Consider the following 23,601-nt stretch of genomic DNA (forward strand, 5'->3'; position numbering starts at 1 on the left):
CGCCGGCGTTTCATTTGCGAGAATACCCTCTAGAGAGCAAGCATGCTAGGATTGTGATTACAGTAAGACTCATCCTTTCAGCGAATCTCACGACGAAGAAGGGTGCGATGGAGCAACTAAATATGATTCGGGATATCCCAGTGGCGACGATAAAGGAACTGTCCGCGACCACCGCCAAGGACGCGGGCGCGGCGGCCGGCGTGTTGTACCGCAGCGCGTCGTGCCCGCCGAGCCTGCGGGCCTGCGGCGCGCCCGAGTCCATCCCGCGCCAGTACGTGCCGCGCAGCCAGTCCTCCGTGTTCCGCAGCGAGGAGATGCGCCTGCACGAGCGAAACCCCTCTTACTTCCGCACGCCGCCGCCGCCCGCCGCTCCCTACTTCGCGCCGCCCACCAGCGAGCCCGCCGCGCGGCCCGCCGACTGCGCGCTGGCCGCCGTCTCGCAGGCCGCGCAGCAGCTGTGCAACGTGTGCGGCTGCCCCGCACCCTGCAGCTGCCCGCCCTGCAGCCCCTGCAGCCCCTGCGGCTGCTGCCTGCCGCCGCCTTGCAACCAGCCGCCCAAGTGCATCCAGTACATGACGGGCTACTACTACTACCCATACGGCTTCTGGTTCTGCGGGCCCTACCACATCACGGGCACGTGCACCCCCGGCGGGCCCGTGGCGCCGGGAGGGCCGTGCGGGCCCTGCCCCCCCAGCCCAGGCGGGCCCTGCGGCCCTTGCCGGCCCGGCTGCGTCTGCTGCGGCGTGCTGAGCAGTTGCGCGTACAGTACCTGCGCCGCGTTGCCGCCGCCCTCGTCCGACTCAAGCGATGCAGCGAGCGCCACTCCTACAACCGTCGCCGCTCCCAAGTCTGCTGCCATCGCTGCGGTCAAGAACAGCCCCATCGAGCTGCCATCGGTAGATTTTAGTAAAATTTATATACCAAATAATATGTGGTGTTTGTCGCTGTTGTCTGTCCCGAGTAAGCTCAGCCGCTCATCGTGCCCAGACCGCCTGGACCGCCCGGGTGGCCCGCGCGGTCCCACCGGCCCCTATGGCCCGTGCGGCCCTAGTTGCGGCGCGAGTCGCGGCAGTAACTACGGCCCATGTGGTCCCTGTGGCCCTAATGGCCCGTTCGGACCGTGCGGCCCTTGCTTCCCCGGCGTCGGCTGCAGCAATGCTGGTTTCGGTTGCTGCGGTCCTTGCGGTCCCAACGGTAGCGGCCCTTGTGTATGCGGCCCGGGATGCTGCGCCCCCTGTGGTCCCTGTTGCAGTCCATGTGGTCCTTGTTGCAGTCCATGTGGTCCTTGCGGCCCGTGCGGCCCTTGCGGTCCTTGCGGCCCGTGCGGCCCTTGTGGGCCCTGTTGTAGTCCCTGCGGCCCCTGTGGACCTTGCGGCCCCTGCGGCCCTTGCGGCCCCTGTTGCGGACCCTGTGGGCCTTGCGGCCCTTGTTGCGGTCCCTGTGGGCCATGTGGACCGTGTGGACCGTGCGGACCCTGCGGACCCTGCTGCAGCCCCTGCGGGCCATGCGGCCCTTGCGGACCTTGTGGACCTTGCGGACCTTGCGGCCCCTGCGGACCATGCGGGCCTTGTGGACCCTGCGGACCTTGTGGACCTTGTGGACCTTGCGGCCCTTGCGGACCATGTGGACCATGCGGCCCATGCGGGCCTTGCGGCGGGCCGTGGTGCGGGCCCTGCTTCAACTGCACGTGTCCCCCGTTCCCGGTGTGCGCGAGCGCGGCGGCCGTGCCCGCGGCCCACCCGCCGCCGCCCGGACTGGCGGGGGCCCCCGCGGCCCCGGCGGCCTGCCCCGCGTCGTGTATCCCCGTGTTCGGCACGAGCGAGGCCCCGCGCGTGCCCCCGCAGGAGGCCTGCTTCTGCGCCAAGTGCCGCGCCGCGCGCGAGGCGCCCGAGCAGGACCCTAGCGACACGGCGCCGCCCACGCAGGCGCCGCCCGCCAAGGGGCTGGCGCCCTCGCGCGCCGACATCAACCCCAACCTCATCCGCAAGCACCCCTTCAACAGGAGCAGCAAGCCGCTGCACGCGCGCACGCTGCCGCTCGTCAACTCCATCATCTCGTGCTACTACACCATGAGCGGCTGCGCAGACTACTCCCGGAAATGCTTCGGTCGCAGCACACGGCTCGAGCCGCCGTCTAAAGATCTTAACAGGTTACACAAGGCAAGGAGCTTTAGCAAGAGTGTGTTGAGTTCGCGATGCCCGTCCAGCAACAGCCCACTCCACCTAAACTCGTGCAAAACCAGATCTAAGTACCTTTCGACGACGGGTGAAAGTGTGCCGTGTGTTCCGAACCCCATTCTCAACAATTTGTGTCTCGCCCCCTCGTTGGGCTCCAAGAGCCTGACGGGCCCGGTGCTAAGTTTTGGCGTAGGCCTCCAGAGGCCCTGGACTCACAGTCGATCGTAGATCAATAGCATGTTTAGAATTTCGGTATTTGACTTTTTTCTTCAGACTTGTTAAGAAAAAAAATGTAATAAAAATCGTAACATCGATTGTTTGGTTTCATTTTGTAGTTTCAATGTTGCTCACTTATCTAGGCAAGGAGTTTTTATTAAATATCTTCCCAACATGATGATATATCAAGGCAGGAATTGATATTTTTTCTATTTTTATAGATTCTAATTGCTTCTATGCATTTCTATGAAGGCTAATTAATTTTATTTAGTTCTGTACCTCGAAGTGTAAGTACTACAGAGTGCCGGATGTCTGTCTGTCTGTAGGTGATCAGGATGTATCCCGTGAATCGTGATAGCTACGGCAGTTGAAATTGAAAAAAAAATTAGTAAAATAGATCCTGCAACTTCGTTAAGGTCATACATTTGTTGGTGGGTCACAAAGACAACCTACAATTTGTCACACCTTTAGCGTATTTGTAGGGAGCCCTCAGTGTCGCGAGTCCGACTTGCAAAGTTGTTTAAACTAACGCTACCGCAAAACGCGGTAAAGAAAGGCATTTTCGAATAAAGTTTTCGAATAAATAAATACCGATTTTCATGTATTTATATATTATGCAACCCCCTTAAAACACCATTTTTCTATTGACTGATTATTAATATCTATTTCAAATAATAACACTAACTTGTATCCTATAAAATAACATCGTAGGTACTTACGACTAGTTACGGCGATACTGAACATGACAAATCAATAAATGCATCAAATATTAAAACCACCTTTTACCTTCAGAGACTTCTGCGTCGTTACATATTACATTAACGTGCAAGGTTTTTAGACTTTTAAAATTTTTAGTAATCAAACGATGCGAAGATATTTTAATAAGCTACAAAAGCGCCTTGTTTTTTGAAATACAGGAAACAAACAAAATACTAGTTGCTATCGTTATTGTTAAAGGCGTTTTGCGTAATGTTTCAAATAACCAGAAAATATATTGAATAATCCTATTAAAAGTATTATTTTAACAGAAAAAAGTAGTTATATATTAATAACATCATAACAAATAATGATGACAAAGAGAAATTTAAAGTATTAAGTTGTTTAATTCTGTTGACTACGTGCAATTGCTAACAAAATTATATCAGGCGCTCTAATTTTCTAAAAATGTTTTTGAGTAATCCTTCGACGAATGTATTTAAAGGGCTTTGATATTATGTAACGCATAATATAAATGTATATTGTGCAACAAAGGGCTGAGCAACAACGCGCCTGCGCGGGTCTCGCAGCTATGCGCGGGCTTCCAGTGCACTAACCATAGCGCGCAGTGATAAGGCATTTATACGTTGATAACAACCGCCGTTGCATATTTTGTGAATATACATTAATAAGTGATCTATCAGTGTTCTGACTATATTACCTTATGTAGTGGTATCGGACATCGCTAAGTAGGAAGAAAGCAAGTTTCAGGTATGTATTAATATTTGAATTAACTTCAAACGTTTAACCCCAGAAACAAGGCCTTTAATTTTTGATCCGCGTAAAAATGCTGCTTCGTTATTATTCCTTGTAAGCGCGAATTAATTTCAAGTATTTTATTACAATTGCGAATATATTATTATGAACTTGCGACGCTGTGCGATTTTAAATTTTTCAGCGGTTTAGCTTATCCCGATTTGGCGCCAAATCTGTCGATTATTGGAAAGAAGTTTATTATCTACCCTCATGATCATTGCAAATCACACCATTGCGCGTCATTATTTGTCTAATCTCAGCGTTTTATTTAAATCGTTTACTAGAAAATGCGAAATTTTAATACCCCTGGTCGAACAGGTATCGATTGGTTAAGTGCAGTCCCAACCAAATGTGATTTTGTTAAAATTCATTCGATTTCGTTTTCCTATATTTAGGTAGTGAGTACCTGCTTTAATCATGTTCTGTTAATATTGATATTTATTCGTTTTTTACTATTAACGTCGTTTGTGTAGGAAAAATATCTGTGTTATTATGAAAGTGAGTTTTACAAAAAGATTATCTTAAATAAGAGATTTTTTTAAATATTTATCATCTTTTAAACCATATCTACTAGAGCCGCCCAAACGGTAGGGACCGGTAAATTGAATTTCCGATTCGATTTCGATTTTATCGCAAAGAGGATACGGATCGATTTTAGAAACTTTACTGAATTTAAAATATTTGGAACAATTTTCTCATGAAACAGCCATAATTTGCATTCTGCTGTAGAGTGGTAACGATTGATTGAAGCAGTTTAGACGTCAATTAAGTAGTCGAATTAATTTTTATATTTCCTAAAAATCTGAGGTTTTACTTAAAATCCGAGTTGAGAAATCAGTTTTAAAGTAACAATATAACTTAGTAAAAACAATATTTTGTTATACTTCCCTAAACCAAACTTAAAATCTTCCAAGTAACATAGCTATATTTTCAATGCGATGCAATCGATTTGCTAAGTTACTCAAAAGCCCTTGTACAAAACAATTAGGTAAATGATTTTTACTTAAATTTATAACATCTATGTCGAATTGTTTTATATAATAACTATCCTCTTAGTTACATTTTGGATCACACACGTGTTTCTAAAAATATCACAAGCGAAAGCAATAATCGATATTGATATAACATTGTCTACAAAGACGGTTGTGTCAACCTCTAAGCAGCAAGCCGCTATCCGCCATCTTAGGTCGACATTGTTGATTCCCCGTGCCGTAGTTATTCAATGAAATGTGTCGTTATTTTCCTAAAACGAACTGATTGAGTATGTGGACTTAAGTTTTTTGTAGTTAAATTGTGATAATACGTAAAATGGAAGAGGAATACATCGATTCTCAGGACTCGGCAGTGAACGAAGTGGTGAACCGCAATAGTGAAGTGAGCGAAAATTTGGTGGACAGTACCAAGGATTTTGGTGATGTAGTGGGTTATGATGAGGGTTACGAGGAGGAGGAGGGCGGGAACAGCTTCAGGGGGGGTCGGGGCCGTGGCAGCTTCAGGTAAAGACGTCACAACAATTGTCTCCATATTTTCTCGAGTGAATGCGGTTTTGGAGGCAACTGCTGCCTAAACCTCGTGTCTTATTGTAAATACAAACTTCAGAAGCCTATTCCGACCTTCAAAGATCTATTTTTTGTGGATTGCGAGTTGCAAAAACATGTGTTACTTTATCTTGTTACAATAAGACCTTGGGTTGGCTTGTTTGTGTGTTTAAATTAGTATGCTGGCGTTAAATAAGTAATCCTATGCTCTAGCGAGTATAACAGGCAAAAATTATGTGATAATAATGAATAAATCACGCTGTAATGCTGCCTTTGATAATGCTTTTGAAGTCTACCATCCAATATTGGAATAGCTTGTTAAATATGATTGTTTTGCTTATGAATAGGCTTGCATAAGCATCATTTGCATATTTATCACAGTACATGTGCATTGCCAGTTTGTCGAGCACTTGGAATGCTTCTAAATCATTGATAAACTCTCATATCAACAATAACGGTAACTTATGATGCTTTTTGTTACTTTAATTAGGCAAATAACATTAAATAGAACTTTTTAAACAACATTAGGATTCATTAAGATGATATTCTCAATTAGATTACAAGAATAGTCTGTTTAAATGAGTTAAATAGAACCTCGCACAGGATGAATGTACTTTTTAGTTAAGAACCATACCATGAAGCTATTATTTATCAATACTATAGTTTTCTTAACCCTGTATCTATTGAATGGTTTATTTAAATTCATTTTATGCTTAAGATATGCCGATTCATGTACCTTTTCTGGAATTTTTAAGATAGGCGCCTGATTCTTGGCTCTAATTTCATACTTTCCGATTAATAATTAATCTCTGTAATTCTTTAGACTGTCAGATTATTCTAATCGAAAATACTGATTATGGCAAGTTCAAAACACCATAAAAGATATATTGAACCTACTTTCCTAAAGAATAGTTCTCGGTTAGGTTAGTACACGTCATATAGTGTTATAATATACCTCAAAATGTACTTTGGCCTGTTTGCTTTCAAATTAATATGCATGTTTAATGCTTTTTGCTTTTACAACATATTTGTGGATGGATGATAAATTATTGTATGCAGCCATATTTAGAGTAACTAGCTGGCCTGCCAAACATTGTTACACAATATACCTAAGTGATTTGTGGTGATAAAAAACATGGTATGTGACTCAAAAACCTTTATCACCTAAATAAATGGCTAGCTTACTCTTACACCTACTAAATATGAACATAACTGGTTTTTTTAGTCAGGCTGTTTCAGAGAAGAATTTTTGATGATATCCATCACAAGAGAATTCAATCTAGAAGATAATCATACAATTAGTATTTCATACTTTGTAAAGGAAATGCGTCCTTTTTACATAATTATATTAATTTTGTTATCAATCCATGTCATAAAATAGTTTTGACAGACACAATGAGTGTCTGTTTATTTCTGTCTTTTCCGAGAGACATGGTGGATGGCCCCTGCTCAATGCTCATACCTATTAAGATCTAATTAGGCCTCTACTTGTTAAACCAATGGCACCATATATGCCTTTAATAATGACCGAGGGTTTTCTCTTAAAGTTATCCTATGATCAAAAGCGAGATAGTACAGGATTTAGGTTTGATGAAAATAAAATGCGAATTGAGCAGGATACGAAACTCATTATTATTATTAAATTACTACTACTGTAACAATTATGTTATAAGTTTAAATTGATAAAGAGAAACATGATAAGTTATTAATGGAATTGTTATTGCAAAATTGTTGTTTATGTGATGACTGCGATTTGCTGGCGAATTCTAATATTTATCTATGATTAGTAATGTAAATGCTATTATAACAAATTGCTTAATTAGGTATAGGATCTTCATTTAGTTCAAGAACAGAAAAGATTGAGTAAATTAAATTACCAGTCTCGTCTAAAGTAATGTTTAATTTAAAAGTTGCAAGTTTAAAGCTTTTTCTATTTTTTAAGTTACTCCCTAGAATTCTGCTATTGTATATTTTGTAAATTCGTAATAATACTGACTCATGACAATTTTGAACAGAAGTAGAGGCCGCGGACCGCCTCCTGGTTGGATGAACGGGCCTCCTATGAGGTTCAGAGGTCGCGGCTACGGTCCCGGTGGTCCCCCGATGCGAGGCAGAGGCTTTTTCCGAGGACGCGGAGGCCCACGAGGATTTGGCCCCAACAACGGTCCCAACTTCGACAATAACTGGGGTCCTATGGGCCCGCCCCCGCCAGGAATGATGGGAGGTCCCCCGCCCGGAATGATGGGTGGTCCCCCGCCGTTTGGACCCCCTCCCGGTATGATGCCCCCTGGGGGTCCTATGGGCCCTCCTCCGAATATGATGGGGCAACCTCCTCCGTTCGGAGGTCCCCCTGGTATGCCGCCCCCAAATATGGTGAGTAAATAATAATATATTACAATTTATAAAGAGAATAATGTTACATACCCAGTTGGGTTTATTTGTATAATAAATTATGTAAAGTTAATAATATTTATATTCAATGTAAAACATAAAAATACTAAGAAATATAATAATTATTTTTATTTTTTGTCCTAACCTTCCTTATTCATGTCGAATAAATATTTGTTTATAATTGTTATGTAAGGTGTAATTGTCAATCGACTTGAATAGGCTATATCTAAGTAATTCTTGACGTGTGTAGAAACTGTTATTTTTCTGCTTGTGTTAGTAATGGAACTATTTTTTTTTAAATTTGATTTATAAGGGATCAAACAAATGTACGTATGCATTCTGGTCAAATTCATAACCATACTTTTGATTTGACCGTAGTTGGGTAATAACCGAATAACACAATTATTTAGTTATTACGGGCATATTATTTTGACAGGCCTGTTGGTCTAATGGTCAGTGACCCTGACTTGGACTACATACCGGTGGTTGTGGGTTCGATTCCCACCCAAGACAAATGTTTGTCTGATGAGCACGATCATTTGTTCTGTGTCTGGGTGTAATTTATCAATATTATGTACGTATTTAAAATATATAAGTATGTTTATCAGTTGTCTAGTATTGATGTTGTTTTGTAAAAGGTGTGGTATATTTATTTACTTACTTATTTTATATAAATGTATTAATAATATCCTCTCCTGTCTTGTCAACAGCCGGCCCCCGAGTTATGGGTTGAGACTAAATCAGAAGAAGGAAAGCCTTATTACTATCACTCCAGAACCCGAGAGACTACGTGGACTAGGCCACAGGAGGGACCAACGTGCAAGGTCATTCTGCAGGGTGAAATGGAGGCCATGGTGACGTCAGGTACGGCTCCAGGACCCATAATAATCTAGTAATAGTGTGTGTTTGTTTGTTAGCTGTTTCTGTTTAAACGGCTAGCTTGAACAATTTTGATGAGAATTACTTTTGATTAACGAAGGTCGAATTAATTGACAATATATGGGTACATGGCTTGGTAAATGAGGGATGATTAGAAGTAGTTTTTTTTTTATAATAACTATCGTGAGACTGATTCTTTATTAAATGATGTAACGGTTTACTCACGCGTATTTATCGGGGTAGCCCGACTAGTTTCGGACCCAACCGGAGTCCTTAATCATGAGCAGACGCGGCGGGATCGCGTGTCGAACTGTCGGGCTACCCCGATAAATACGCGTGAGTAAACCGTTACATCATTTAATAATGATTAGAAGTAGGTTTGAATAATAATTAGTCACTCGAGTGAAGTTGAGATATTTACTTAATTTTTAATTTTATTGTTTGTCTGAGGTGTCTTAAAATAATTATTCATTCCTGGTTATGAAATGGAATCCAAATGAAGTTACGAATTGGTACTATCTAGCTCTCCCAATAGGTTACTGACAGCTGAATTATAATATTGTTATATCTGTGTAACAGTATCGTTCCGTTTTTACCCTTTGGCTATGGTACAGTTTGACCATTTATTTGTCACGATGCGGTATATTTTAGTTATACCTGTAAAAATAGTGTTAATTTTGGTTGAATAAATAAATGTTGCCGCTATAGCTACTTATACTGAAAATTCCATTCATATTTCTGCGGAACCATCAGTGTGTGAGTCCGACTCGCACTTGATCAATTTTCTTCAACATATTTTATCGTATTTTTAATTCTAGTCTAAGTTATTGTTCCCTTACTCAATTTACCAACATTCCAGGTGGTCCGATGCCCATGTCTGGTCCCCAAGGGTCCATGAACGGTCCCATGGGCGGGCCTATGTCCGGCCCCATGGGTATGATGCCAAACGGCGTGATGTCGAACGTCATGCCGCCCGGCGTGCACTCCGCGCCGCCCACCAACAACGTGCCACCGTTTATGACGCAGCCCCCGCCGTGGGTAAAGGATGGTGAGTTTAACTTCTTTAATAATATAAGTGTCCCCGTGCACGGCTTTAAAAAGGACCGGGTCTCCTCTTATGAAGTTATCCCGTAACAGAAAAGAGATACAATAATAATAATAATGAAGCTATAACTGTAAAAGTTGATCGATCATAGATTCAGTTGGCTGAGTAGGTTGGGCCGTAGATGGCTGACCATCTTTGTCATAACGAGTTGCAACGTGGCACGTTCAATTGTGGGCGTCGTCTGTTTTTTATACATCTGTGACAGTCGTTACAGGTAGTCCGAAGCTAGAAAGTCCGACAGCCATCCTAGCCTTTTCCCAACTGTGTTGGAGTCGGCTTCCATTCGAAGTGAAGTTAGCAAGTACCAGTGTTTTACAAGGAGCGACTATCTGACCTCCTCAAACTAGATACCTGGGCAACACGATACCCCATAGACTTTCTAGTTTCATGTTATAACATAGATACTCAACCTGTGATCGATCAGCTTGTGCAGTTGTTGTGTAACCACAGGCTCCTCAAGAATACAAAGAATAACATTACCCTTAATTGTTAACAGGTAAAGACAAGTTATCAGAGGACGGCAGCCCAGTGGAGAATGATGACATGCCCCCGGGGGAGACTGCTCCCATGGGGGGCATGGGCGGCCAGGGACAGGCGGCTAATGGTGAGTTGTACTCTGTGTACCGGGGATGGGATGCTATCTGTCTGTCTGTGGTCAGCTGTGGAGAAAATATACTGGTAGGATAAATGTTAGTCTGAAGATTAGTTCAGCCTAGCCTTTTCAAAACTATGTTGGGTTTGGCTTCCAGTCTAATCAGATTTAGCTAAGTGAAGATTTTAAATTTGTCTAAAGCAGTTGAGGGTTCGTAGTCTAATTTTTGGATTTTCTGTGAGTGTTGCATTGAAATTTAAATTTTTGGTAGGTAACAGAGGATAGGTAAAATTGGTTGGTTTTATGATTTAAAATTTTATTATTTACTTGCTTTGATATTGTGTTAAGATTTGTTCGCATTACAATATGAACAAAACCACGATAAAATAAGTTGTTGAGTATTCAACGTCAAATAATATTGTGAATACCAATTTGCATGGCAATTACTTTCTTAATCATCATCATCATCATGTCAGCCCATAGCAGTCCACTGCTGGACTTTCTTAATAAAAGCAAAAAATCATTTTTAGAACTCCCATATAGAAATGTTGATCACGATGAAGTTTGAATTTCCTATAGAATATTCATTTCAATACATGCTATTTATTTTAATTTAAAAGATAGCGAACCCCTTCTGTAATATTCCAGTAAATGAGTCAAATGTTGCATTAAACTAAACGCATAGATATTAAAACAAATATTGTAGTATATTATCTTGACGGCACATATTTGTGTACGATCGTATTGCTACCGCTGGGCCCCGTGTTCCCGTAGGCAGCATGGGCGGGTTCGGCGGCGGCTACGGCTACGGCGGCTACGGCGGCGGCTGGGGCGGCGGCTGGGCCAGCTGGCCGCCGCCGCTCGTCGCGCAGCCCCCGCCCGCGCTCGCCAGCGCCGCCGTGCCCGACTCCAGTGAGTATGCAGCGCATGCAGCCCACACATACATACACACACACGCGTACTTACATACACACACACCCACCCACATACCTACATACACACACACACACACATACCTACATACACACACACATACTTACATACTGAATAAGGATTAGACAAACACTGAGGGTGACGCTTGCTTACAATCACATTTAAGATAATAACTCGCTATCGAGGATGATACATGCCCAAGGTTCAGGGATAATTTTGAACCTTCGTTCAGTAGGTTACTAACTCACTACTGTTTATCATATATGCAGTAATCTAATTGTTAAGTTTTTTAAGCGACTGGCGCGTGGAACCAGCAAGAGCGCAGGTTCAAATCTTGCCTGAATTTTCAATTTTATCCTACAGAAAATTGTATAGAGGTCTAATTAAGACAATACAAATTTCAAGATGTATTTTACACTTACATGTATTAATTTTGTTTCTAATTTTCATCGCTTACATTAAGCTTCTATTATTGTGTAATAAATACTACTTATATCTGTATTCTCATGTTGTTTACTGATTTCGCTCACCGGTGACCGACACTTATATCTTAAGCTTTTATTTGGGCTGATCCCACACTGAGCGGGCTAGTTCGCTCTGTACACACGCTCTAGCGACTCGCACGCTTGGTATGGGGTGAGCTCAAGTTACTGTCGTCGGTCACGGGTGAGCGACGTTACTGATGATGATGTTACGCTGGTGTCCCCCCCGCAGCGTCACAGCTGGCGGGAGGGGCGGGCGCCGCGCGCGCCAGCCCGGCCTCCGAGCCCACGCTCATCCCCGACTCGCCCACGCCCACGCCCACGCCCGTCGCTGAGCCCGTGAGTATTGCCCACTATTGGATATTAAAAATGTCCGTTTTATTAAGTCTCTTTTGATATAACATAAATTGATCAAAAAAGGACGAACAACACTTACGATTTTAAGCCAGTTTTGGATCAAAATTTCTTTAAATATAATTAATGTATGTTCTTTGGGTTTAAAATACCAATTGGGCTTAAATTATATTATAACTTTTGTCTCTCTGAAGGGACGTAAAAATTTGTGTCTTGCAGTTGTGGCTGAAGTCGATCAAGAAACTACTTGTATAGATTATTTTGTTTAAAGCTAATCCGAGAACTGTGTCCCTCTACTAGAAAAAGACCTTCAACAAATCCTTCTATATATTAATTCATGTATATTCTGTTCTCATCATATTCTCCACCTAATTCTTCGTCACCAGGTCATCACCCCCGAGCTGGTGTCGGCCGCGGCCGAGTGGACGACGCACCGCGCTCCCGACGGCCGCGCGTACTACTACAACGCGGCCAAGCAGGAGAGCGTCTGGGAGAAGCCCAAGCCCATCAAGGAGCTGGAAGGTAAGCCCAGCTGTGGGCATAGGGATTACACATACAACAACTATTTGTGATATTTTTTGTACTTTTCTGTGTAGAAACGGGTATTATGATTCCTCTACAAACCCCTACCCAAATTGTTTTTTTCTAAACAACTCCCGCATTTATTAATTTAATCCTTGTGTGGGGGCATCACAAACATTGGAGTGTGCAAAAAGACACCCAGACTCAGGACAAGCATTCGTGGATCACACAAATGCTTGTCCTACGCGGAGATGGAATGGAACGTCGCGCACAGCAATTTTAGCCTAATGGACTTCTTTGACCCCTTGGTAGACATTCCTTGACATCGTCTGTATAACACGACGGCATTAACTTGACTTTTGAACTCTAGCGGGAAATAAGCCTTGCCATGGCACTGCCGAGTACAAACACTGTCCGTCTTAAGAGGGAAGTTTTGACAGGACACACTAAATTGAATTAAAAATGTCAAGAAGAAGAAATAAGTTGAGGATATGATAGTAATCGAAATACGATTTTATCCTAAAATAACGCTTGATAATCTCACTGTAAATTTCAACGTCATTTTCGTCGTTTTTATGAGCAGTTAGAAGGTTGTTCTTAGAATCGACAAATTGTAGACATTACTGGTAACAAACATTCACGTTATTCAAGATTTTTTTGTTTTTTTATTGTATTGATATTGTTTTTTTTTTCTTGAACAGAGCTGAAAGCCAAAATAGCGGAGAAGAATGACGCTGAGAAGAAGAGTGAAAAGAAACCGGAAACGGAAGAGGCAAAGATCGAAGGTGAGTGTTTTTGTGTGTAAGGATAGTTGGTTAAACCGTTTTGAGTTTTGAGTCACAGAAAAATATTTTCGAGTGTCGGTAAAAGTAATATGACGTAGTGTTTTCATCAAACATTAAACGGGGAGGTTTTAGGAAACCTATTTGGTCTGAGTCAAACTCAACTATAAATAGTGTTAAGTTTGAGTTAATTTTTGTTTTGACAAAAGCAGTATGTTCTTGATATTTAATTACTGGTTTGAGTTAAATGGTTTAGTTTTTAATAACTCTAATAAAGCTTTTAGTTCCTTTACACCATGTTGTAGGATTCTACTTATTAACGCCCGATCTTACCTCATACACATTAGTTAATTTAACCAATCTTATTATGCAATTTACTCAACGATCAAGCATCCATATTGTGATAGTCCGCCCGCCTGCCGTGTCTGCTCATGGTTGGGTCCGAAACTAGTCGGACTACCCCGATAAATAAGCGATCTAGCATCTACTAGAAGTTACAGTTCTTCTATATGATGTTGTGGTATTTACCAATTGTCTAGCACTGTGTAACACTCCCTGCCCCCCGCAGTGATAGACGTGGAGGCGCACGCGGAGGCGGTGGCGGCGGCGGAGGCGGCGCGCGCCGCCGCGGCCGAGCGGGCTGCCCGCGAGCGCGCCGCCCGCGAGCGCCCGCCCGAGCGCGCCCGCGACGACAAGCCCGACAAGGACAAGGACAAGGCCAAGCAGGACCGCTCCCGCCCCATCTCCTCCACGCCCATCCTCGGCACGCCCTGGTCAGTACCACCCGCTGCTTGTTCTCTAGAGTAAGGCCGACGAGACGAGATAAACAATGTCAACTTATTTTCACCGGTTCATAACATTTTTATTTGAATAAACTATTATAAAGTGCGAATTTTGTTAAAAAACAAGGAATGAACTTGTTCACAACATGACGTCACCAAATATCCGTACTAACTGCTTTCTTGTACCACAAAACATAGAGATCGCTGTGTCCCACTGCTGGGCAAACAAATCCTTCCACGATTCTCTGTTTTGAACCACATGGAACCAGCTCGCACGTTAACACGTTATGACACTGTTTTATATCATTCTTTATTCCACTGCCAGGAAAAATCTCGACTACACGGTTAGCCTAATTTGTCTGTTATAAAGTAACAGATGCTTAAAACAGCCAATCTAAAAAGGGCTGATCTCGTCGCGAGAATGCGGCCTGACCAATCGTCCAATATACGAGACGTATGTAGACAAAAAGCGTAAAAGATAAAAGAAATTTAAAAGAAAAAGAGACCTTTATCTTTTTAACGTTCATGTTTGATGATTCGAAACAATTTGACCAGAAGTATGCGGCGGATTATAATAATAGATGAATCAAATCAAGTTACTTTATTTCTTGAATGGCTCCATATTTATCTAGGTTTAAAAGTTCCCTGGACGAGTTATAGCGAGACTAACGAACAGCAATTCATGTTCATACATAACGTTGTTAAGAGCAGCTGTCTGTCCGCCAGGTGCGTGGTGTGGACGGGCGACGGGTCGGTGTTCTTCTACAACTCGGCGGCGCACTCGTCCGTGTGGGAGCGGCCCGCCGCGCTGCTGGCGCGCCCCGACGTCGACAAGGCCGTCAGCCAGCCGCCCGCCGCGCTGCTCGACCTGCAGGTAACACAACAGCAGCATTCATGTACGATGAAAGGGACTAGATAGAGACAAGTCTATTGAATACTAGTAAATAAAAACAACATTTTCTTAGTCCTTACTTCACATAGAAAAACACCACAGTCTCTCGTCACATCTTCGTTTTAACATCATCATTCCCCTGTCCTTATCCCAATTATTTTATTTGGGGTCGGCGCAACATGTCATCTTCTTCCATACCTTCCTATCGGCCGTCATCTCACAAGAAACACTCTTTACAGCCATATTGTCTTTCACACAATCCATCCATCGTTTCTTTGGTCGTCCTCTTCCCCTATATCCATCCACATCCATGCTTAACGCCTTCCTTACCACATGATTTTCATTCCTCCGCATAACATCTTCGTTTTAACAATCAAATTTTAAAGAAGGCGTTTAGAAAAAATGTACAATCTAATGCCAGTAATACTTTCATGTAAATAGTATTTTTCAATTCTACATTCATATGATATAAGACACATTTATCTAGCATTAATAGCCATCCCAACGCTCCATACACTCACACATATAGTCAAACACTATGTTTCACATTATATGAAACGTAGAAACACACTCATACACATTTCCCCACGTTTTTATACACTCACTTTTCTTGTCTGTTTGTCGTTTCGGTTGAAAATTTGTAGATCATTTTTGAGGCACTTCCCGATAAGCTAGTAGGCTGAATATTTCAGGATACCTTCAAACCGGGTTGCAATGATTTTGATAAAAAAAAATATCGAGTGATATTTAAAAACGTGGGTTTTTAGTCTATTACTTTAACACACACCATATACATTGCCTATTGGTTTGGGTGATTTACTCAAAATATAAATTTTAATTAATATTTGTTAATTCGGCTCAGTTTGGGCGCTAAACTAGTCAGGCAATCCGGATAAATACGCGTGAGCGAACTGTTATTAAATAAATAATCAAAACACTGAATAATTTTCTAAAATTTATTTAATCCAAAATTATTTTTTATATCAGTAATTTTAAATAATAAGTCAGATATACAGATAGAGATATACAGATATACAGAGAGGTTTTTTTACATTCGATAGTATATCACCTGAACCATCAGAACACATTCAATTTTAAATAATATTTACATTAATATAGTGACCATAGTGATCTTAAATTAATTAGCGTTATTGTAATAAGTGCTAATGCTAAGTAAAGCGAATTTATATAAGCAGAGTCTTAAACAGCTTAACACAATATGTAGTCAAAATAACTCATCAAGACTGTGATTTGGTTGAACCGTTGTTTTAAAATTTGTTTTTCAACCTACTTCAAAAATGAGGAGATTTTCAATATATCTGTATTTTTTTTTATTTGTGTTATCCCACGAAAATTCGGATAAACAGATTCTTGGTTGATTCTTTTTTAATTTAATTTGGTCCCATAACAAAATTCACCAAATTTGAAGTCGGTTGTATATTTTTGTTCTTAAATCATTATTATTTGGAGTTACAGACGTATTAAAAAATATATAGGCTATATATTTCTCTATTTGGGACACATTTCGTCGTTCCGATGAAGCTCGGTTATATTTTAAATATCGCTTTTGTCTAGGAACCTAAACAGGTTTCTAAGGGTTCCAAGGGTATACGGACCTTTGACACCGAATCTTAAATCTACTAATGGTTTCATATCTTGGAGAATCATTTTAATGTCCTTGTAAAAAAGCCCTTTTCTAAATATGATTGGGATGATGTGTCTTAAATATATTTATTTAACGGACACTCGCGATTATAGGCGCTTTTCTTTGCATAATTTGCTGCTTATTAATGCCTTTTCCTTGCTTTCCTGTTTTATGCGTTGAGTTGAGTTGAAATTGGTTTCCTATTTTACTGACTAAAATCCATTCATAATTCATCATTCATCATTTACCCTGTGTACCGGGTCTGCAGTAACTCTTTCGGATAATCCTGCTGGTTTTTAAACTATCTGAACAACCATTAAGCTATTTTTTTTAACAAAATCTCCTAATATAGTACGTTGTAACCGTTTTTTTATTTGTTTCTAAAGTTTAGAAATTTTAAAAGCTTTGTCCTAATATTTTATTTATGCGGCCTATTTTATTTTTATTTTTGCATTTTCTCCAACCGGTAAACATTTGAATTATATCGGCTATTCAAAGATTGGTTTATTATAAAGAAGTTGAACATTGGTTTACTTGTTGGTTCAAATATTGGGAACAGTTTCGTCCAAAAAGCGATTTGAACTGCAAGTGTTGAACCAATTGTTGGCCATAGTGGTCACCCAACGAATAATTAGTCTAAAATCCAACGCGTTTATGAAATGGTCCAGCATATATATTAAGGATAATTTAATATGACTCAAAATATGATTTGTGTGTGTATAATTGGATGATTATGTGTACAATTCTAATTGGTTATTAATTTATGTGTATGCAATGCCGAGGCTGGCAGCGAATGTTGTTATTTATATTTAATTAATCCGGTGTGTGTATGAGTGTCATACATTTTGGTGCACGGAAGATGAGGGCTTATCCATTAATTATGTAATTCGTTATTTATGATAATCATAGTTGTTTAAGTCTGTGATCAAGAAATCTTAAAAAAAAACATATAATAATATAATGACTTTGAATATTTAAAAAATATAATGACTTTGTTTTTTAACGCGTAGACATACGAAAGATCATTATTTGAAAGAAACATAAGAGAGAAAAAAATATAGACAATCTTTTAATTTCTCGATAACGGTTTAATTATGCGTATATATCGACCGTTTTCGAAATCAACTGCTAAAAATCATTATAAAGTAATTCTTCTAAATATGATACATAAAACTTTTTACATAATTAACGGACAAGCCTCCCAAAAATTAACGTCAGTTATTTTGTTCGCCACGATCGGTAGTCCATAACACCGGACGAATGTCTCTCACAACAGTCCGAGCCGGATTGCGAACCGTATGAGCGCCGGATCCGTGAGGAATCCGCCAGGCTTGCGAAACAGAATGTGTCTGGTCTGACCGAGAAGGTAACATGTGTATGTAATAAATATATCCGTGAATATTATTGAACATTAAAACGTTGACAAAATTGTGGAGTATTTTTAATCTCATTCGGGGGTTAAAGTTACCAGTCGCTCTACTAAGGCTCGAGATAGACAGACCGCATTTCAACTGCAAATTGCAGTTGACACGACTACAATAGAACTGCAAACCAAACGTGCAGTCTGATTGCTGTTCAATTGCAGTCAGCGCAAAATCAGACTGCATGTTTGATTTGCAGTTGAAATGTCGTCCGTTTTTCTAAAGGGTAAGCTTCTACAGTCACTGACAGGGAGTTTAAACGTTTCCATTATTAATATAAAACTAATTTACATCGTTTCTTGGTATGCTATTCCTTTCTAAACGTTTAGAGGCCTCTAAGGTGTCAATGTCACATTATTTAGCTAAAGAAATGTGGGATTTACTCTGATGATAAGTACTTGATCGAATTTCTGCTTTCGCTTGTATTATGATGGTTATATTTAGTGCAAAAGAACTGAGATATCTGATAAAGTTATAAAGATATATTTGTGTACAAGCGTGTCAGTGCAATAAGCGGCAAATAGCGGTATCCCTCTCACCCCCAAAAATACCTCTTTTAAAAATGAAAACAACTCCCACATTTAGGAATTTAATCCTTGTATTCACAAACATTCAAGTCACATGCACAAAGACAGCTAGACTCAAGACAAATGCCTGTCCTACGCGAGGATTGAACCCGCGACACGTCAAGCTCAGTGGGTTAGGCGTGATAAGGTTCCGGTAGGAGATTATGTTCGACAATTCGATTAACTACGTTTTAATGTTTAATAATATACTCCGAGCAACATGCATGTGTATGTGTTGTCATGTTTATTTCGTTGAGAAACGTTTCCGAAGACACAATTGGCTGTAAATTCAAATTTATTGTGAACATGCTCCTGGACTAAGGAATAGAGGAAATAATTTTATTGTTAGAGAAGCTTGTTATACTATTTATACAATGAAAATATTGCAAAGTACTTAAAGGAAGAAATCTAGATTATTTTTGAAAGTGCTAGGTACAGATTTGGCTAGTTCTGCAAAAAAATTGAGGCTATTGTTAAAAACTCCTTTTTAACTTAATCTGTAATAAATGTCTCTGCAAATTTGCTCTATTCCAATGTCTGGGAGTGTTAATAGGGTAACCTTATTGGCGAAAATTAAATTTTATATATAAAAATATATAATCATATTTATTGGCAAAAAACTCAATAATATTGAAATTATTATATGTCAAAAAATGAGTCTATATTTATTTATTCGTATAAATCTTTAAATGAAATTTATTGAATGTATATAAAATTTCTTGTTATTATTATTTATTTATATAGTTAAGAAAACATTATATCTTTAATGCATTAACTGCCAAGCAGTGAAATTGATACCCATCGCATATCAAAAAAAAATTGGCAATTCCCAAATTTTGGTATCTATTCAAATTTGTAATAAATTGATAGTTTTTTTACTCAAATGATGCAACGGTTATGCCCCGACTGTCTTCTACTCGACTAGCTCAAACCGTTGTATCTTTTAAGTATGTATGTATTATCACGAAAGTTAGTATAGAAATATATTAAACACTTATTTATTTTTGGTATAGACCGGGCTATGCTGTTTAATCATGATTTGTTCGTCAATGAACGATATATGTCGTATGTATGTAATACTATACTAAGTATTAACCATAAACTTATCAAAATATAGGATTGGTAGGACTTATATAAATAAGTACGTACAAGAAAATATATTCAAAATTCATAATAAAATTGTTATTTAATTATCTATTAATTTTATGTATATTATTATTCAAAATTCAAAATTACATCGGAAACATACCCTATTCTATTCAAAATTTATTAGAGAAACGTTGACAATGATGTGAAACATTGCTCAAGTTTTATTTATTTATTACACGCCATTTTTATTTTCTATATTTTGCTGAAAATGTAGTTTAAAGATCTAAATAAACAGAAATAATGTGTTAATTAATAACACCAGCCCGTAACTGTCCCACAGCTGCAGGTCTCTCATACAGAGAACGAGCATTGATGACCACGCTTGTGAGTTGGCCCACGTTGGGCGCCATTACCGAAGCTGTTTTTCAATGCTCGTTCTCTGTATGAGAGGCTTACCCTGGGACAGTTAAGGGCTGGTGTTATTCTAATCCAACACTGGAATAAAATAAAATAGTTAATTATGATAAGACAGCTTGTTTCGTTGACTTTTTTGTTATCATCGACAATTTTTAATTTGCTTTTACGTGAATATATATAGATGCTGATCGTATTATGTAAGAAATAAAATAAACATCTTGATCAACAATTGTAGAGAAATGGCTGTATTTTCGCTTCATGAAGTTTTTAATACACCCGCGTTCTATTATATTGCATGTTGTATTTGCTGGCGATAAACATACTCTTTAAGTTCTAGACTGCCTCAAGGATTATACAAAGGTGTTTTTAGATATATTTGTAGTTGTTAGTAAATCTAGGCGTGTCATTCAATTAAAGCTAATAATTATCATATCAATAAGTAACTTTACTCCCGATGGAATCGAATTCTGCTTCAAAAATATTTATATAATTAAGTTTCATAAACATTCAAGTCCCATGCACAAAGACACCCAGACTCTGGACAAGCATTCGTGAATCACACAAATGCTTGTCTTACGCGGGGATCGCACCAACACGTCGAGCTCAGTGGGTTTGTCGAGTTGGTGCTCTTGAACCCGACACTACCGCCAATTCTTGCCGTGGCACAAGTTGGAACTAATCTCGATCGATAACTAAAGACGATTATAATACTGGATCAAATCGATTTTGGTTGTTAAGTACCGTTTTAAAACCGAATCAACTGCGCATTAAGATCGAAACTAGCAACCATGTAAATTAAACCGACTTCGGGAGTAAGGCTAACTATCGCTTTCTCTCTCATACCTACGCTTTCATGTATAAGCACGTCTCGTTCTAACTTTGAGCTGGCAGAAACGCTTAGATTTACTAGTGATATGTTTCTTTGATTAATATATCAAAGATAATTACAAAATGACAAATTGTAGAATAGTATTAATGCTTATATTTAAGTCCAAGTTAAAAGGTCGATGAATGCACTTCAATATTTGAAAATACATTTCAATTTGAAGAAAAGCTGTCATTATAAAATAAATGGTTTGTTTTTGGAAATGATATGATATATAAGTGTGTGTAACTATGTTTTATATGCTTATATCTCGGATTAAAAAAAATCTTGGTTTTAAGAACTATTATTGTGTATTCATGGCTTTGGATCATAAATATATATAAGGCTGTGCAAGTTTTTTTTATACTATAATAATGTTAGTTATAGTTTTGATGCTATTATTCTTAGATCGGTTAAGGTTAAGCAACGTTTATCGAGGACTATTTAGTTGATGATTTTGACTATTTTCCATATTTATGAGAGAGTAAGATGTCGAAATTGTTATTTAAAAGCCCTCGTCGATGGTGACTATATTAGTTTACGAAGGGCCTAAATGATTGAGCATAAAATTTTTGTTTATTTTTAATTTTGTACAAAATGTTATTATATATATTATTATTATATATTTAAAAAACGGACACTAGGTCCGTTTTTTTTTAAAAATTGATATGTATTTATTTTAGGTCCCATATATAGTATTTTCTAAAATCTCTAAATAATTTTGGCTTCAATACTATTTTATTCTATTTAATATTAACAAGAAATTTTAAATCACCCGGAAATTTCTATTCAAAAAGGATGTTTCTGTCCCACTGCACGACAAATACCTCTCTAATCTAATTCCATCTTTTGTCCTTGATATAGCGTTGCTTAACACACCGATCTGTGACTGCGAGCTAGCGGAGCGAATGTTTGCGATGGCAACTAGTTTTGTATTCATCTATGTACTTACAATTTATTACGAGAATTGAAATTAAACTATTTTTAATAGATTACGGTATTTTTTCATTATTAGTAGAGTTTCTTGCCTTAATATGTATCTTACTGGTTTTGTCTTATAAAGGAAAGTTTAGAAACAGTCCAAATAAAGATATTTGTTGAATGTGACAACCGTGATAAAGTTTGCTAAAAATAGTTTAATTTCAATGAAATTTAGATAGCGTGATCTCTATATTTGATATACATGGTGTAATGACAATATATGGTCATTATATAAATAAGTTTTATTTTATATTAATATATATACCAACATTGTTAACAGCGTAAAGACGCGGCCGCTGCGAACAGCAAAGCTGGTAACGGCGAGCTGAAGCGCGCCGCCGACTCCAGTACCGACGACACCGGCGCCGACGCCGCCAAGAAGACCAAGACGGAGGAACGTAAGTCTTAGCTGGTAGATGGTAGATCGTCTTTCTTGGCAAGTTGATTTGAGTGGAGGGAAAATTTGTAGAAGTGTGAGTTTACCTTACGCGGTAAGACTGCGATTCCACTAGAGATGTGCGAGGATGTCCACTGAGCCGTTTCTACCAGAGCTGACAAAATAAAAAGTCATATAGTCAAATTAGGCTACTAAGTAGCACTTTTTGAAGGTCAGATTATATTACACAGTAGCCAGTTACGCCCACCCTTCACTGCTTCCTAAGTGCTTTTTGCTGTGAGAGAAGAAATGGCGCAACATACTGCCCAGCGACTCGCTGTCATTCCTTTTAATGACCGAGGGTAGGTAAATGAAGCGGTTCTATTGGTTCTTCATTCACGCATCCTCGCACGTCTCTTGTGGGAAAGCAGCCTAAGAGTCCGGCATACCTCTCCGCCTTCACCAGGGCGGAGAAATGCCATGACGATTTCCCCGGGTAACAAAAAAAATGTTCATGACGTACATGTGTGGGGTCGCAGCCGAGAAGAAGCCCGCCCCCGCGACGACGTCGTCCCTGACGGGCGGCGGCACCATCGACGTGGGCGCGGCCGCCGCCGTGGAGGCCGAGGTGCGCGCGGCCCGCGAGCGCGGCGCCCTCCCCCACCACCAGCGCCTCAAGGCCTTCCTGCACATGCTGCACGAGAAGGACGTGTCCGCCTTCTCCACCTGGGAGAAGGAGCTGCACAAGATCGTCTTCGACCCAAGATACCTCATGCTCAACTCCAAGGAGAGGCGGCAGGTGAGGAACGACAAGTGACAAGTAGAGTAGTATTATAGTTACCGGCACGGAACGCTTTGCGAATCGTAAAATAAAACGTTAATCAATTGTGCGTACTCGTCGTCTTGAGGTGCATGCAACTGCAGCAAAGAACGAATTTCAACCAATCCCTCATGACGGCTATGACGCGATGCGCTGCGGGACACTCCCTGCACTGTAGTCCGCCCCGCGCCTCACTTCATACCGCAAAAGGGACACAAACAATTACTTCTACGCAGGTGAAGGTCAGCGCTCAAGATCCGTGCC

General features: G+C 40.2%; 1 protein-coding gene across 4 annotated transcripts in view; it reads left to right on the top strand.

Annotated features, from left to right (window-relative positions):
* The first annotated feature begins 4,760 nt into the window (after window positions 1-4,760).
* Window positions 4,761-23,601, top strand: part of LOC113507925 (transcription elongation regulator 1) — a 50,197-nt gene continuing 31,356 nt past the window's right edge. Inside the window, exons 1-13 of one of the 4 annotated variants that reach the window (XM_026890878.1) lie at window positions 4,761-5,401; window positions 7,459-7,816; window positions 8,545-8,698; window positions 9,573-9,761; window positions 10,315-10,422; window positions 11,185-11,322; window positions 12,058-12,164; window positions 12,566-12,701; window positions 13,403-13,486; window positions 14,052-14,256; window positions 14,992-15,139; window positions 22,422-22,539; window positions 23,057-23,316. In XM_026890878.1, the coding sequence (XP_026746679.1) occupies window positions 5,214-5,401; window positions 7,459-7,816; window positions 8,545-8,698; window positions 9,573-9,761; window positions 10,315-10,422; window positions 11,185-11,322; window positions 12,058-12,164; window positions 12,566-12,701; window positions 13,403-13,486; window positions 14,052-14,256; window positions 14,992-15,139; window positions 22,422-22,539; window positions 23,057-23,316 (2,193 nt within the window). In that variant the 5' untranslated portion in view covers window positions 4,761-5,213. The remainder of the gene's footprint in view (window positions 5,402-7,458; window positions 7,817-8,544; window positions 8,699-9,572; window positions 9,762-10,314; window positions 10,423-11,184; window positions 11,323-12,057; window positions 12,165-12,565; window positions 12,702-13,402; window positions 13,487-14,051; window positions 14,257-14,991; window positions 15,140-22,421; window positions 22,540-23,056; window positions 23,317-23,601) is intronic. The other 3 variants (XM_026890874.1, XM_026890875.1, XM_026890876.1) reach the window with 3 other exon arrangements.

The sequence above is a fragment of the Trichoplusia ni genome, unplaced genomic scaffold (assembly GCF_003590095.1).
Source record: "Trichoplusia ni isolate ovarian cell line Hi5 unplaced genomic scaffold, tn1 tig00003474, whole genome shotgun sequence".
Lineage (NCBI taxonomy): Eukaryota > Metazoa > Arthropoda > Insecta > Lepidoptera > Noctuidae > Trichoplusia > Trichoplusia ni.